Source organism: Oryzias latipes, chromosome 15, assembly GCF_053564925.1.
Source record: "Oryzias latipes strain Hd-rR chromosome 15, Olatipes_Hd-rR_3.1".
Taxonomy (NCBI): Eukaryota; Metazoa; Chordata; class Actinopteri; order Beloniformes; family Adrianichthyidae; genus Oryzias; species Oryzias latipes.
Genome location: NC_136251.1, coordinates 16304593 through 16322347, shown reverse-complemented (window position 1 = coordinate 16322347; position 17755 = coordinate 16304593). Strand labels below are relative to the sequence as shown.

The window sequence follows — 17755 nt, the reverse complement described above, 5'->3', positions numbered from 1 at the left end:
GCTGAAAACATGGGAGTTGTGGGCAGGTGAGAATGAAGAGATAAAAATAACAAAAGGAAACATGCAGAAAGATGTTTCCCAGACCACCACCTCTCCCCTGCTGTTTTCCCCTCACTGCTGTGCAAGCAGCCTAAGGGTCAAACAGGAAGCTGGACTTTAGGAAGACCAACAGCTTTACGGGGGCTTCATGGGGAATCCAGACATCACAAATGAACTCTGAATAGACCCTTTTATTAGTTCTCTGATTTTTTTAGAGTAACTAAAAAATTATTATTTTTTTGACTTCCTTTTCTATATTGCAAAAAATGAAAAATCTGAAGGCTTGTAGTACAAAAATCTAATAAATTGAAAGCTTTCAGTTTACAGAACTTGGATGAATAAGTTTACAAAAAATGTTTAAAATTACAAGCCTGTTTGAAGAATTCCCACTAATAGTACAAGAATTAAAAAAAAAAAAATAGTTTCACATTTTTTGGGGGGTAAAATTCCACAATTTTCTAATTGTTAAGCACAGTGGTGGAGGGATCATAGTTTGGTCTTCTTTGGCAAAAACTGTTTCCTAAATTATTTAAAATGGGGAAAAAAATTAAATGCAAAAAAATAAATAAAATTTTAGTACATACTGTAATGTTTCTGCATGAAGTTTTTGTTAAATCCGTGAGAATATTAAAGATTTCATTTCAGAATTCTTAAGCCTTTTTAATTAAAAATGTTACCGTGATGAAAGCCCGAAAAAAAAAAGACAAATAGTTCATTGATTGCTTTTAGAAACCATTTTTCTAGTCCTACTAAATTCTACACCCATGGTTGAGCTCATATCCTTCATCAACACTTCTCTAGTTAAAAAGTTAAATAAAAACCGTACTGTGTTCTCTTTTATTCTCTCTGTCTGTAATTCATTTGTTTACAACAAATACAAACTGTTAATCAGAGATTTAAACTCTAAACAAAGCCAGAGAAGTACCAAATATATAACAATTCCTAACCGTATAAACTCAACCTGACAAAGTAAAGAGGCTTTTAGTGTGTGATGTTTATTTCATCAGATATGAATAGGCAAATTCCCAAAATATGAGCCAAGATTGTTGATAAATCTTAAATTTTAAGCGACCAAATTTGGTTAAATAGGTTTCTGAAGTGCTTTAGAATAATGTTACTTTAGGGGAGGCAATAAATTCAGTTCAGACCTGTTATCTGTGGCAAAGTTCAGCTCAGGTCTGGGAGTCATTATGGGTGGCGACAGAACTTCTTGTAAGCCATCAAACTGATCCCAAATGGGAAATTCTGAACAAAGCAATTAGCTCTGCCTTACTAACAAGGAAGAGCTGCAGCGGAGCTGAAGACGACTTTTGCCGTTGACTTCCTTCCATGAATGGCCTTCAAGGAAGTCGGCTTTATTTTCAGGAAACATACAGTTTGGAGGAGCAAACACTTGTTAAGAAAAAAAAAAAAATCGTTGAATCTGAGGTGTTTACAAGAAAACATGAAAAATGCCTTTAAATAGAGAAGGAAGTGAACATATTAGGAAGAAAAGGCAAATTAAAAGTTTTCTATGATGAAAGCTTGTAGAGAATCCTCAGTGTAAACAGCATCTGATGTTGGTGGATCACATCACATGAAAGTCTTTAACAGAAACAAGCAAGTAGCAAAACCCAGAACTCGCCTGAAGCTCAGCACTGGCTTCAATAAAAACCCATGTTTGGTCACAGTTAACTTTCCCGGATTTGAGCTCCGTTCTCTCCGTCTCTCTTCCTTTGTGTGCCACAGGGCAGCTTGAGCTGCTATTGGAGGTGGCGTGATGTTTCGGTGGCTATGGGAAACCAGACTGGCACACAAAAGAAGGATCTGGCGGGCTGCGCCAAGCAGGCTTCAGCTTGCATGTGAAGTGCTGAGTTGACAGGCCTGTCGGGTCAGTGGCGCTGCTTCTGGTTTTCTGCTCATTCCAAGTGCATCTGGATCACCTCTGATCACCATCTTGTGTCGCAACTTTTTATTAGAGGAAGGAGGGAAGGGATCCCTCTTTCATCTGGACACCCCTGAGGTTTCTTCTTCTTTTTTCTCCTGGAATCGGTTTTTTAGGAGTTTTTCCTTACTAATGAGGGTCTAAGGGCAGAGATGCCTAGTTTAACTTAGTCTGTTTAGTTTAGTTTAGCAATCAGCTATTGTATTTTACTGTATAACCGATTTTATGTTTTGTACAATGAAGCCTTTTGAGACAAGTGTGTTGTAATATTGGGCTATATAAATATAATTGAATTGAACTTTTCTCACCATCTGCAAATTATTCTTACAGACCCACTCCAAAATAAATCATGTATTTGGTGTTTTTTTTTACATGTTCTTGTGGGACATTTTCTGATGATAGGGGACATTTATAAAGAAAATTAAGCCTAAAATTGGGTTATAGAGTATTTCTATATTCAAATGGTTGTGAATCGGGAGCAGATAAAAAATACAGAGGGAAAAGGCTTGTAGCTGTGACGTGAGTGCTACAGTTGGCAGGCCACAAGCTCCCTGCTCTGTTTTATTCTAACGCACTTGCAGACAAATAGATCCATGAATGTCTTTGTTTTCCTCATCCGGGCCGGTATCTGCCTCAGAACTGTACGGCTGGATAGCTCTAATATTGCTTGCCACTGGTAATGTTAGGTGGGGGAGGTGAGGGCCTGTAAGCTAGCAGGAGAGAGTGTAGACAAAAGGATGATGGGAATTGTTGGCAGGCTTACACCACCTTCAACTAAGAGCCAAATATCTAATAAACTAGTGAAATCATGTCCTAGAAAATGACAGTTTTTTTTGATTTTGGCTAAAAATCTAAGTCCCTGATTGGTCAACGTTCAACCTGGTTTAACTTTCAACGCACATTCAGTGGCCGCGCATGTTGTTCCTAGAGCCCGAACACGGTCTCAAAAATGTGCGTAGCTACACGCGAATGCCAGAGTTTTGAACGCAGCAGCCCAAAATGCACATTTACGCGTGTTAACATAGACATAGTGGCCATTTGAACGCGTGTTGCTGAGGGTGGTGTGAATGTAGCTTGACACAAAGACACAACACAAATCCAATACTGAAGCGTTTTAAACCCACAATCGGTGCTCTACGTTGCCTTTCAACAGTTGCAACACATAAGGAAAAACCAGCTCAATCAGTATCAGTGCAACACAGGGAGAAAAAGAGAGCGCATCCACACATTTTAAGGAGCAATATGAAATACTTTTCTGCGGAGATGCCTATAAGGAGTAGGTCCAGTGTGATGCTAAGTTTCCCCCTACTTTTAATGATCTTAAACACTCAGGAAACACTCAAGACTTATCACTATTTACACACGCCATGCATTTCCTCTCATTATGATAATACAGCATGCCTTCATCTAACTTGGTTTTTTCTCTTTTTACACTGTTAGATCCCGTTTTCTGGTGAAGTTTGGCTGTTGTGAAATAGAGTTCCAACATATACAATTACAGCCCTCCTGACAGGAATAACAGCTCGAGGTCTTTCACAGAGGCGGAGAGTACACCCCTATGGATTGCCCACCATGCAGTCATGTAACATATATCAACCAGGCAGCTGCCCCGGACTATGACCTTTGGACATTGTTTCCAGAATCACGAGTTGAGAGGAACGAGAGGCCTTCCTCACGCCGTTGCACTCATTCATGGTGTCAGCGCGGGTAAAAATAAAGCCGTTTTCTTGGAGTCGGCAGCAAGTGAGCCATGCAACAAACCACTCACCTGACAAAAGACACAAGGGCCTCTCGTCAGGAGAATTGAAATGACTACAATACCTAATAAAAGGTTTTAATCATAACCTACTGATAGGATGATGTGTCAGCGCTGAAGCAGAAAACGGAACTATCCTCCCCAGGACAAAACATTGGCACAGTAGTGGAAGAATCATGAAAAGGGTTCTTTGTGCAGGAAAAGCTAAACTTGAGCAACTTGTACAGGAATCAAACATGAACCCCTCGGTAAACTAGGGCATTCTAGAGGCCTCTATGCGGCTTTTATCCAACAGCTACAGCTTATTTTAAAACAAATGAAGCCATACAAGAACAACGATCCTCAATAGTTGTCAATCCACCACTTCACATTTGAGGGTAAAAATAGAAAAGAGGGAACCCAAGTCAAAGTCCACAGCTTAGCTTGATTAAAATGTCGATGCACGGACTGTGAACAAAAAAAGAAAAACAAGTCCTGCTGACGAGACTGAGCTCAAGAAGAAGTGATCTAAACTTCTCCAGTCACTAAGAAGAGACTTTTCTTTAACTTGTTGAATAAAAAAGGGCAGGAATGATGATCCAACATCCACTATATGCTTAATGATATCTACACTAAAACAAGTTTAACAAATTGCCATAAATCCTTGTCAGACTTTGATGACAGATGAAATTTTGACTCCAGGTTGGAGCTTAGACTTAAATGTGGCTGAAAGATCTTATCCTGCACAATTTATTTGATGTTTGCCTTCATCACTGACAACAACCTCAGCAATATTGTCTATTTATTTAGAATCAACCATCTATTCTGATCCAATTGCATTACAGGCCTTAATGTTGCATTTCTCAGAAGGGATACTTCAATTCCAAGCAGAAAGTGGGAAGAACCAGTTCAAAACAGCAAATTCTAACATTAAACCAGCAAATTTCATGTAAGGATGTGAGAATGGAAACACCTAAATCCCCCTAAAACATGTTTATACATAATTTGGATATAAAAGTAGATAAGAAATAAACTAATTTGGGTCAATTTCTCTCAGGTGACTTTTTTTTTAAACCAAATTACTAAATGCAACTTATTTACTAATTAATTTAATCATTTTTAGATGTCAGAAAATGTCTGGTTAGCTTCAAAAAAACACGACTAAATTAATTAAATTTGATTTTTCAAACTTTTGAGAAGAGCTATTGTTTATGATAAATCTAGAAAAAAATAAAATGACAAGTAACAGTATGATGAGACAAAGGGCCTTAAAACATTCTACCAGTGGGCTGCAACTTTGAAAGGACATTTGCTGTTAACACGGTGTGAAAAAAAAAGTACCATAAGTTAAAAACGTGCAAAATGTGAGCACAATGTGTGCGAAATGGCAAACTGAAACTGATAGAATTCCTGCATTAAATGCATTTGTGTGAGATTTAACAGAACTTTTTGCAACATTTCTAAGAGTCTAAGAAGCCAAATACTTTTTAGCTGTTTTTTTCTAATTAAAATAAGATTTACCACTTACAATATACCATACAATACCATATAGAGAGACATTGTATACATGAGATTCAAGCTTAAAACAAACCAGTGGAAAAGGCATAAAAGTTAGTCTCTTCCTTTTATTTTAAATAGGTAATTTATCCAAAAAGTAACATAATATTTAGAATATATAAAAATATATTTGATGGAGACAATTCATGTAAGTGGGGATAAAAATGAAGGTAATCACTATATCAAAATAACTTATTTCAATAAAAGCATTTAAGTTAAAGAATGTGTCCAGTTTTTGTTTTCCTTATTTTTTTTAAAACAATCTACTTTTCACTAAAAAATTTAAACATAAATCTTCAGATTGATAAAATGATTACCTAGCCTAAGTGCTTAAATTAAAGATAAAATAAATAAATCTATTATGATGGTGCTTTGAAAAAAAAAACTTTAATTGTGTTTTTCCTAACTTGCAGGTCTTTCAAAACATTTGCTTAAGCTTCTGTCTGCAGTTAAAATACTTGCTGTGCTAATATTTGGGTTGAACTGGACAGACGAGAAAGCCTTAAGTAAACACAATTAAACACAATTTCGCCCCATGATCTCTCCATTAGTCATTTGAATATGCAAGAAAAACTACAGACTCAAACTGTGCCACATTGATTGAAAGGATCAGACCTCGTCACGTGGGCACAGGTGAACTAGAAATTTGCACACGACACTAATGTACGCAAAAGTCCTTGTATATGCCCTTCTATGCTAACGTTTCTTGGATTGATATTTCCCAAAAAAATTAAGAAAAAAAATCCAAGAGGAAATCACACTGACAGTAAGGATGCCTATAAATTTCTGAAGCCATCAGCAGTTATTGTCCTTTTACAGACATCTTGGATTTTTCAAAACCAGAGGTGAAGGATACAAATATTACTTTTCTGCTTATAATTGACTATTAACATTTTGAATAACTAAAACTAAAAATGATATTAATATCCTGCTTAAATATTGACATCCCAGTGTACTATTGTCAGTCCATAGAATTGGCAGGAAGGTAAGGTTTTATTTTGAAAAACCTCAAGCAACATGAAAAAAATACTCATTAAGCCATTCAGTGTGTTTACAGCGTATCACCCGGTAAACGCGTCGTTAAATCTGATTTGATTTTTATGTTTATTTTTTAACTACATCACGTTTTATAGGTTGTTAAGACCCATTAAAGCTTTACTAAATATCATCATGATATCAGGCCGAGAACACAGCAGCAACAGGTCCCTGCTTCTACCTTAAATACACAAATAAATAAATAAATAAATAAATAAATAAATAAATAAATAAATAAATACTATTATGAATTAAGAAAGTCAAAGCGCATGCGCACGTAAGAAAAACAGATAGATTTCTGCTCTTACCTCTTCTTTTCCTTGTCAGCTGTCATAGTTTGGCTTACTCAGACGCAGAGCAGTAACTCCACTCAAGTTTAATTTAAAAGTTAGTAGACGTATTTCTTTTTTTTTGGAGGAAAGGGGAGTGCCGCTTTTAGGCCAAAGAGCGCAGGTGAGAAGAAGTCCCTCTATGCGATGAGTAAGTCCATGGAACCCTGGCTGGAAGAAAGCGTCCGGGCTTGTAAGAGAAGGGGGCTTCGGGGGGGGGGGCGTACAGTCTCAGAACACTGCCGAGGATTGTACGGCCTCTTCTTTCCCCGCTCACAGGACACCTCTTGCAGGTTTGGAAGGGAACGCCGAGCCGCTGCTGCTGTCGACACGAGCTGCTTGTCAAAACTTTTTTCCCTCGCGGACTGACAGAAGTCCCCGCAGAAGCTGCGCGGTCTCTGACCCGAATGTCAGCTGGCACGGTGACAGCCGTTTTCCAGCGCTGATTGGCTAAAACCACAACAGGGATCCACCCCTCTGTAAAGAGCCCGCCCCCTTCCAGCGCGAGCCGAACTTCTACCTGCTTGTCTCTGCGGCGCAACAGGTGTGAGGAGCTGGGACCTTTTCCCGCCACAGCAGCTGCCAAATTCGACGCGTTTCATTAAAAACATAAAATTGTTCAAAGAAAATTGTTTCTCTGAAATTATTGTTTAAAAAAAACTTTTTCTAGATTAGAACACTAATTAATGAGTGGATATTTTTTTATTTCTTAGAAAATAACATTTTCCACAATCCGCCCAACAAAATGTATCATAACGTGCAAATTGTTGGAAAATAAATAAATAAATAAAAATAGTGGTGTTTTTTTCCTGTTAAACAGCAGACTTCAACAGCCTTCAAACTGTGTCATAAAAGCCAAAAACATTTTTCCTTTACAACCAAAACAATTCGTCAACCTCGAAATTTACTATTGACTTCACCAACTGTATTTTATATATATATATATATATATATATATATATATATATATATATATATATATATATATATATATATATACATACATACATACATATCAAATGAAGACTAAAATTAAGAGATAACAGCTTTTCTTAATATAATACATTTATACCATATTATACCATTATAGTTAAATACTGCTTAATTATTCATTAACTAACAATAATAAATTGATTTTTAGGTTACCTTAAAAATATTTATTTAATGCTAATTATTGCAGTATCAACATTTTATGTAATTTATTAATATTTTTTATATGTACATATCCTTCTTCCCCAAAAAAAGACAGCATTGCATACATTGTTCCACAAAGAATACAGATGCAGTCCCTCAGCTAAGTTGTAAACTTACAAACTCCTAACTGGCTCTGGCACAGTAGTCAAAGGTAGGACAGCAGGTGTGTAAGCATGGTATGAGATAAAAACTGAGGATGCAGCCTCTGATGTATCTGGACTTTTAGATTGGTATAGCTCCACTGCAGTAACCTTTGTGATCCACTATCCTTGGTGATCCAAGACGGTAAGTGCAGGGGGTAAAATGCTCCTGACAAACAACTCCAGATGTCACTCTGGTCTTTTTCTAATTCCTCTTGGCCATGACGGTGTCTCCAGGTGGTTAAAAGGAAAGACGCATGATGACAGCAGCAGAAAAGTCAATTGACACACTTTGACTGAAGATGTTTCTTATTGGTGGAGACTGTTTTGGGGATCTTTTTCCCCATGGAGAGTTCAGCTTGGCTGACTCCAGTAGTGATGCAGGGTGTTGAACATATGAGGGCAAGACGTTTCTTTGCTGTTGTTACTGTTTTCTCTCCATGGATGTTTCCTTGAGGCATGGTGCAGATTCATGATGGCATTTTGCAGTTTGCAGTTGTCTATTGTGGCAGCTTTAACTGTTTTTGAAAAACCGCAAACAATATATAAAAAATACTTACTCATAGGAGCTTTAGCTCCAGTGTTGGGATTCTTTGGACTACTTCAACTCTTTAAACGTTGGAAGTTGAAGCTGGCCAATTGCCTCCACTGGGACTCAGCCTCATCCAAAGTCGTCAAAGGAATCGAAGTTGGCTTTGTCTCAAGTAGAACTTTTGTTTGTTAAACTTGAGGCCAGCTGACTTGATACAAGGAAACTGTCCAGATAGATGTCCTGTTCTTCCAATAAAATGTGCAGTCTTAAATGTCTTGCTTGTAGTCGTCCTACAATTGGAGAGCTCATACAGGATTTGGAGAGAACTCTGAGACTTCTTCCTTGGCTGCCCTTTGATGTATTCTTCACCAGAAATGATAAAAAAGTTGTATTGAACAATTTGAATGACATCTCAGTCTTTCCTAATTCAGCTAACCTATGCTGTTCACTTCCTAATTCAGCTAACCTGTGCTGTTTCCTTGTCCTAGTCGTGTTTGGTTGGGCTACACTATTGTTTTCACCATCCTTTCCAGTCTGGTCATTCCATCAAAGGAAAAGTTTGTGGTTGGATTAAACTTAGCCACCATGCTTTGTTGTCTATCTGTGGTGATGGTACATGAGCATCTCCTGACCCCATAATGGGAAAACTAGTTATTGACTAAAGGAAGATCTTGCTACAGTATACTGTACATAAAGTGAAGCCTGACTCCACAACAGACCGCCGGCAGACCTCATTCCCCTTTAGGTTCTCTGGGAAAGGATAAATATCGTCAACAACTTTGCTTTTGACTTCACTATATATGTCTTGTCTGGTGCATTTTAAGTTTTAGTTTGTAGGTTGTCTTTTGGTGTCACATTACTTACAGTTCCCAAATTCTGAGCAGAAATAACTTATGAGTGAAGCCAGTTGAGACAACCGTGTTGTAATATTGGGCTATATAAATAAAACTGAATTGAATTGAATGAGCAACAGTTCTTTCCAAACTTGTATTTGTACAAAAAAATATTTAATATATCTGTTTCACAGCTGAGTATAGAAGTATAGATTTTTGTTTTACCTGTAGGAAGTGGAACTTCTACAGCTACTTTGTAACATTTTCAGGTCAACGTGGACCAAAACCACAGAAGAATTCTTTCACCTTCCACAGATTATACTCTATTCCTTCAAAGATTCCCAACTGACAAACATGAACTGGAAGAAGAGCCATTACATGTGTTTGCAAAGATAACAGCTTGTCAAATTCCGTATCTACTGACGAAAGTAGATAGTACGTGTCCTCTTTAACCTCTTTTAGCAAAAGAAGCCGACTTTGTTTTTAAGAAAAGGGCCTTTTGACCATTAGGGTCAAAGCTCTACATTTTGACCTTAATGATCTATAGCCTACTAAACTTTAGTGTTCTTCTCTTGGAGGAAAAACCCTATAGGCTAAAAGTGCATTTTGCAGTTGGGCAGGGTCTAATAATTAGCTTAAAAAGAAAACATTCTTTTAAAAAAATTGTTTAGCTACTTGGATGACTTCTGGACAGGAGTTAATAAGTAAGGAACTGATCTAGTTTACATTTATCTCTGCATTTTATTGATCATGTTCACATCTTGACTGAACTCAATTTCTGTCACAGTGAAAAATGATCTAAAACCTCAGAACAGAATCTTTACTAGTTAGTTGGGAATCTTGCAATAATGATAGCTTTCTGAAAAATGGTACAAGCAGGATTCAATTAACAGGATGAACCTGTTAAACTTAGATCGACTAACAAATCCTAACTCTCTGGTTTCTGACTTGACAAGTTTGGATGCCTAATGTGTTAAGGGGCAGAAGAGTTCAGGCAGTTTTTTAAATTAGAGCCAACGGCACATGCAGGTTTCCCACTGACTGCTGGTGCGTAAAAAAATGTGTCTTTAAAAGAGATAAAAAGTCTCTTTGTATTAATGCAAACTGTGATGGAATGCATTCACGGGTGAAACTGTAAGTTGTCCTCTCATGATTTTTCACATAGTGCCAGCTTTAAAATGAAAAAAAATACAGTTTCCACAAAATGTTAATCTCAGCCCATAATACATCTGCAGAAACACTCTTCTGTATTTGATATCTGATCCTTCACATAATGTGTTTTTTCAGTAAGTTTTTCAAAGTAAAAGCTTCACTTTCCCAGCAATAACACTGCGTTTTAAAGTAATGTTTTTTAAACTTGTGAGTCTCTGATGCTAAAGCTTTACTTAAATATTGGATTTTTAAAAAGTTGATTGAGGCTGGAGCAGAAGCAAAGCTACGTCAAAACTATGCTCTAGGCGTCAGTATAAAAGCAGGATTTACTACTTTTTTTCCAAATGCAAGTCTTAAACTGCTTTTTTGCACTGTCGCTATGTGACAGCATCTTAAATATGTCAGATGTACAAGATTACGTTGTGATAGTTAATGCAATGCTTCCGCTAGGCTTGAAATGGGGGAAGTATACATCATAATGAAAAAAAAAAGAGAACATTTAATTTCATACACTATAATATTTAATTCATTTTCAAATTAAAATACACTTTAAATCCTTGGAAAATACAGTACATTTGGCACAATTTTTTTTTCCAAAACAAATACGAAGAGCATGAAAATAAATGAAAGAAAACACACATCAGATTGCAAAATATACAGACTAGGCTTCACAAAAACAGGGAGTGAAAATACCCCCAAACATAAAGTAAAATTCTGCATATGACTCATGGAAGAAAAATGCTTGACACTCTAGGTATGATAACACTGTTTTTACTGTTTGAAGAAAACTCCGTGCTGCCGTGTGTCAAAATTCCCTCCAACTCTGTCCACCAGTGATGTGAATATTAGACAGTGACAGCTCCTGACACGGAGGATGTTTGTGTTGGACACGACATCTGGCATTTAACATGGAGGACTTCTGGGACACATTGTCTTCTTTGGGTCATTCTGGGACAAACAACTTGACATTTTTTAAATGAGAGACTAAACAAAGATCTAGCAGGAGACATGAGAAGAAGGAAAGGAAAAGGGAAGTTCATAATGCTAAGGGCAGTCACTTCTGCTCATTTCGTATGAGTGTTGCATGGGCTGCTACAGTAAGCCGTTTTACTGCTACATGTTGCCCGTTTTGATGCTGCAACACTGCTGGAAGTGCGTTTGCCTGTTGTGTCAGTACCCCGGTCCAACTACAAATGCTATTCAGCTTAAAACATTAACAGATGGCCACTCAAACATTTTTGTGGAGACTTCAAACTTTGCTTCATCTAACAGTTGGCAAAAAACAAAATTTACAAGTTTTATTTTGAAAGGGAGTCATCAAAAAAAGGTTCACATCCCTTGTTTAGTGTAACGGAAATTTACCTCGCGACTGCATAAATCATTGAAGGTCATGATTAAAACCCTGCCATCACCACAAAGGTACGGCCTGCATTGGTTGGTTAGTAACAACTAAAATAATCACTGCTCCATTTTTCACTGAAGCAGACTTTCTGAGCTAATGATGTCACAAGGTAACAAACAAGAGGGATAGACTATCCAATGAGGTGTTTCAGACAGTTCAAGAGCTAAATCGTCTCCATTTGCTATGGACTTCAGGTTTATAAACAGACACTGGGGGGTTAAAACTCCCAAATGAACAATGAAGGCCTCTGAAGAATTAAGGAAAAAGCCCAAAACCCATTTTAGAAATCCCTTGCAAATAAGCTCTAGAACTATGTTTCAACTAGTTGTAGTCGGTATTTTAAACAAATATGTAGAACGTTTTCAGGTAAATCTCAAACTGAAGAAACAAAACCTAAAACCAAGGATGAATCACTGCATTTGATCATAAATTTAGCTTTTTGGTTTAAAAAGGACATGCATCTTTTATTTATTTGACTTTAATAATTCACCCATGACACGCTTCCTCTTTAAGTTGTTATCTTGCTGTTTTTAAACTTAAAGTCCCATTCCAATCAGCTTTTGAGCTATTTTCGAAGTGTTCCTAGTGGTTTATGATTATGGCTTTTTTAGCCAAATACCTGATATCATTCAGGTCATAGTTTCTGTAGAGCACCACTAGTGCAATAGATATTCGCCTCCTAGCTGTGGGTGTGACAATTGGCACGGAGCAACGCCCCACTTCCCCTTCCTTTTGCTAAGAGCTCAGAGTAGGAAGCCTCTGGTCCGCTCAGGGTATTTTTTGACGTCAAAAATAAGCTCTTTTTCAAACCGTATTTCTTTTGGTCTGCTCCAGATTTACTACGATTGGAATGATGACATACTCAGAAATGCAATTTTAAGCTTAATTTTCTTTTTATATGTCCTCTATTCTCAGAAAAATGCCACAAGAACATGTTAAAACACACACACACAAACATCATTTTCATTGGAGTGGGTCTTATCCTAACATAGTGTAAGTCATGATTTTTTTTCTAATCACTTCCTCCGACAATATTTAAAATTCAAACTGTGCTATTCCACGAAGCTGGAACCCGTTTTCTCTTCCACATAATCAACAGATTTGTTTTAACTCAGGAAAGAGAAGAAGGATGACAGTAATTGCGACTAACAGTTGACTAGGGGTTCAATGTAACTCTACAAGTTAGAATCCTCTTTTTTTTTACAAATACTTCTTTGGAATTAAAAAAAAAATTACATGTTTGTTGTTATTTTTTGTTGAATTTAAACAAAATGATCTCTTTCAATTAAAAATGCTGCTACTTGAAGTGCTTCATTATTTTTAAAACTCTTCAAATTAGAATCAATAAATTAAGTGCATATGTTAATACTAATGGTGCAACATTTTCTATCTGCAAAAGTGAAATTACACTTCAGCCCTTTCATTATATATTGTATGGCTTGCTGCATAAACCTCTAATGCTACAGTTCATAATGTCCTACTAGCTGAAATGTACATTTGCAGTACAGTATAGGTCTAAAGGCTATTAACTGATGCATAATAACTGTGGTCAGGTGTAATCCAACGCTGCCCTGACTGTTCCAAACACTTGCAGTTCAATACTCAAAGGTGTCTTAATCTGAAAGTGTGTGAGAAAAAGTAAGAAGAACAAACAGAGATGGGGAAGACTTCTAAGGCAGAAGAATGGAGCTAGTCAAGTTTGTTTTTGGTGAAGTCTGCTTGGTTAACTCATTTGTGAGGATCTGAGCAGCTTCTGACCCAGATAAGTGTCATAGGATCGAAAACCAGCCACAAGAGGACAGACCAACAGAACACAAAGACGCTTTAAATAAAACACAAATCACGATGACAGCATGAAAAGGGCTCCTAACCTTTGTAAACACACACACACACTGACTGCAGAGCAAATACATTCAGGTTAACACCTTATTCAGTCTCATGACACAGCACATTCTTCTACACGTATGATACGTAACTGTCCTGTGGAGTTTTTGTTGGCCAGGTCATTATAGTTACCACAAACACACATACACATGTACAGACACAAACAAGGCGTGTCATTTATCAGAAGCTATCCTGAGGCTGGGCCTGTACAACAAAGCAGATTCAATAGAACTTTGTTTATGTAGTTATGCTGTATAATAAAAGGCTTGACGTCTGTGATTGTTTCTAACTTTCTTCCAGCTGGATACATGGTTTGACATGTTCCAGTGGACTGCAGGACTGTATCGAAGCTCAACACGGTCATCCAGTTGGTTATTAGCAACTAATCATAGGTCTGATTGAAATGCAAATGCAAACAGAAGCTTAATTGTCTTCATATATGCCCTCTATCGTCAGAAAAATGCCACATGAACATGTTAAAAACACCAAAAACACTACTTTCAGCGGAGTGGGTCTTGAAGGCAAAATCAATTTACCGGTAGTTAGAATTGAAGATAATCCAAAGAAGACAGGTCAAACCCTGGTTTTGTATTTCCTTGAGCAAATAAAAATGAGCAGAGACGAGTCTGAATTTGCATCTTTCTGATTGGCTGAGCGTGCAGCAGCTTTGGTGAATCTGAGCTACCTGTCCAGCTTTGTCATACAGGCCGCTGGAAAAATCCTGCAATCGCCTCAAAGAGCTTCATCAATTCAGACTTCAGGGGTTAACTGTTTTCAGTTGGGGTCAAGTTTCACATTAGACTAAAAACAGTTTGTAACACTTTAAACTACAGACCTTCCCAGTGTTCAGCTACTCTAGGTCTGTTAGCCTGTGGCTGATTGTACTGACTGGATTAGGATGAAGAAATTTAAATCAATATTTTCACATGATAATGTGAAAACACAATGTGCAGCTTTTTCTATATTAAAAATGGCTAAAATAAGATAGATTAAAGCTTGAAACATCTCTGATGTCCAAGGTTATTGTCTCTAATTCTGGTTCCTCACAAAAATATTTTTTCCTTGCTTCTTTTTTCCCAGAATAAAGCAAACATGTGTTAATGTCTAAATACAATCATTTTTCCTTTCCGCACACAGGTTTTAAGGAAGAATAAACATTCTTGAAACACAAACACATGAAGGACACAGCATGTTCTTGTAAAGAAAGGAGAGTCGTCTTTTTTTTTCTTTTGAGGTATAAAGCAGCACATGCACACTTGAACCACCTGGCAGCCTGGTCTGTGTGTCCACCTCTAGTTTGGTTCTACCCGCCAACATTTCTCTTGCAGCTGGCCTGCACTTTCATGCTGCGAAAGCGTACGGTTTCAGCACACATGTACGGATGGACAAGCAACAAGAGCACAGGATCCATGAGAATTACTAATGGTCTGGTACAATTCCTGGAGCGCTGAGACTCTAAAACTGATGAGGAGGCTGTTTCCTTAAATGCTGAGATGTGCTGTGGACAGTCTCTGCGTTTAAGCTGCGGCCTCATCTCCACAGTAGGAGAATCCTTTGAACTCATCTTGGTTGATCTGCTTGACGATGGTGTCATCCACAGGAGTCAGAACAGGCTCCTCGCGCGTGAAGTCCTGGTCAAAGTTATTGACATCCCTTTTGGTTTTCTGCAAGAACGAAAATCATTAGGTTTGCAGCTTAACAGCCGCAGTAGAGCCACTGTGGCTGTTCGTTCAGCAGAGTCAGCGATCCTCTATGAATAAAATCAATCATCTGTCCTCCTAAAGGAAAGATTTCTTGGGGGGCAAAAATTTGGAAAACATGCTAGGAGAGTGAACTCACAATGCGAGGCTTGAACGGGGGTTTAACCTTCCTCTCCTCCAGCAGCGTCCAGTCGATCTCTCTGAAGAACGGATGAACTTTGATGGCCTCCTCCAGGCCCTGAGCCGCCACACAGCCCAAACGCTTGCTGGGACTTTTTGTCATGAACTTTATAAAAAACAGACAAAGAGATAAATATTAAAAGGAAAATGGCACAAAGAAACAATAGTGTTCTTTTTATTTTATTTTGAAAAAGCAAAAATCAGAATGTAAAAGAGCAGTCTAGAGCCACAGAAACACAACTAACCTGTTTTTTACATGCATGTTAGGAGTAAATGATTAAAAAAAGTATTGAAAAAAAGTATTAAAAGACTAAAAAAAACTACGGTTAGGTATCACCAACAATTTCCAGAATCTATTCGATTCAATTCACCAGAGCCTGGATTGATTCGATTCACGGTTTTTAGACTCTTTCGGTCCACTCGATTCAATTCAATTTTAAATTCATACAGTTACAGATATTTGTACAGAAATACAATAATAATGTATATGTTTTGAAGCTAATCATATTAATTTGATACAGTTCACATATTGTAAAATTGTAAAAACAAAATGTGCAGATCATTATGTTCGGCCTTTCCTGGGAGGTCAGTTTGGCCACTAGGTGGAGCTTGCACTTTAACATTACATTTTATTCCAGAAGATTTGAGCAAAAAACGGTGCTTTAGAGCATAAATAGTTACTTAAAAAAAAATTGCTTGAAAGAATTTGAAAAATTCATGCCTGTGAGCATATAAAGCTGTTGATGGATGTTTAGGTCGACCGAGCGTTAGCATTAGCTGTCCTACGGGAAATTCCATCATACGTTAGCATCAAGCTAGAGGACTTTGGCTTTACCGCCATTATGCGTTAGGTCACCAGAAAAATGCATAAATAATTAAATAAACTCTACTTTTATAGATCGATTATTGATTTATTAAGCTTGGATTGATTCAGATCGATTTTATCAACCCAACCCTAAAAAAAACTATTGATTTGTGAAAAAAAACAAAAAAACTTGACATGTATTTATGCAGGTCACAATGATGAGAAGTCTTCTCAAAAGATTCTACCACCATTACTCCTTTTTGTTTTTTTCAAGCTATCCCGCTGAATACTAGGCTTTCTTTCTAAATACTCTCATCTTGTGGTTGATGCTGTTTTAAAGTTTATTGCATGAAGAGGCACAAGTCTGGCGATTGCAGTGGAATATTAACTAAAGTTGTATTTTTAAAGCGCGTCACATCCAACACAGCACCAAGTAGGCTTGTCATGTGACTTCAAGTCCTTCAGTGACATGACATGTTCAATGAGAATCCAGAGTTCCGGTCAAATGACTGGTCAGAGTCCTACGCACAGTCCAACATAAACACATACTTTTTTCCCACAAGGCCTTTAAGGCTAACTGTCCACAAAAGCCAAGGTAAATCTTGTGATGGAAACACTGCATGTGTAAATACACAAAGGGCTAAGTGTCACTATACACAGAAACGTACACACTTATCCCAGATAAAACACACAACCAGCACAGAAAAAGAAGCAGAGAGGGAATTATCTGAGCTGAGGAACAGGAAACATGGATCAACAAATGACAGTGAGAAAGAAGCTGCATCCTCTCTCACATGTGACTAAAACAGAGGCATAGGATAACTGACAGCAAGATCAAACCATCAGGACCAGAGCAGATCAACAGAACCAAGTTACTTACAGTTCTGAAGTATATGTCATCTTTTTATTGACCCATGGCAAGATCTGAGGTTTATATGTCAAATTATGGTAAAATGTTATTACCGTAGTTTACTTTCAGTCAATCAAAAAAGTGTAAAGACATTTCTAGCTCGTTAATAAGCAGACCCTAAATGAACCCAAAGAAAAAGGCTCACAGCTGATCTTTTCTTCTGCTCCACTTGACTTTCAGATCTCAGGGTTGACCAACAGAGCAACAACAACTAGATAGGTAACCATGGTTAGAGGAAGGGCTCATCTCACAAGCTGCTGTTCCTGTCCCCAATTGGAACACGGTATGACAAACCTGATCCTCAAACAAGAAACCACATGAAGACAGCAATTTTTTTTTTTTTTTTATCACAAAGAACTGGTCCGGGATGGTCCTGAATCATCAATGGAACAGCAGTGGTCGGG

At 37.5% G+C, this 17755-nt stretch overlaps 2 protein-coding genes across 3 annotated transcripts in view; both read right to left on the bottom strand.

Annotated features, from left to right (window-relative positions):
- epas1b (endothelial PAS domain protein 1b) overlaps window positions 1–7028 on the bottom strand; it is a 48658-nt gene extending 41630 nt beyond the window's left edge. The window contains exon 1 of the mRNA XM_023963599.2: window positions 6599–7028. Within this exon, the coding sequence (XP_023819367.1) occupies window positions 6599–6624 (26 nt within the window). The 5' untranslated portion in view covers window positions 6625–7028. The remainder of the gene's footprint in view (window positions 1–6598) is intronic.
- Window positions 7029–10968: 3940 nt separating this feature from the next.
- LOC101172355 (protein kinase C epsilon type) overlaps window positions 10969–17755 on the bottom strand; it is an 87139-nt gene continuing 80352 nt past the window's right edge. For both annotated transcript variants that reach the window (XM_011484252.4, XM_078932485.1), the window contains 2 exons: window positions 15596–15742; window positions 10969–15420 (listed from right to left, as the gene is read on the bottom strand). In XM_011484252.4, the coding sequence (XP_011482554.1) occupies window positions 15274–15420; window positions 15596–15742 (294 nt within the window). In that variant the 3' untranslated portion in view covers window positions 10969–15273. The remainder of the gene's footprint in view (window positions 15421–15595; window positions 15743–17755) is intronic.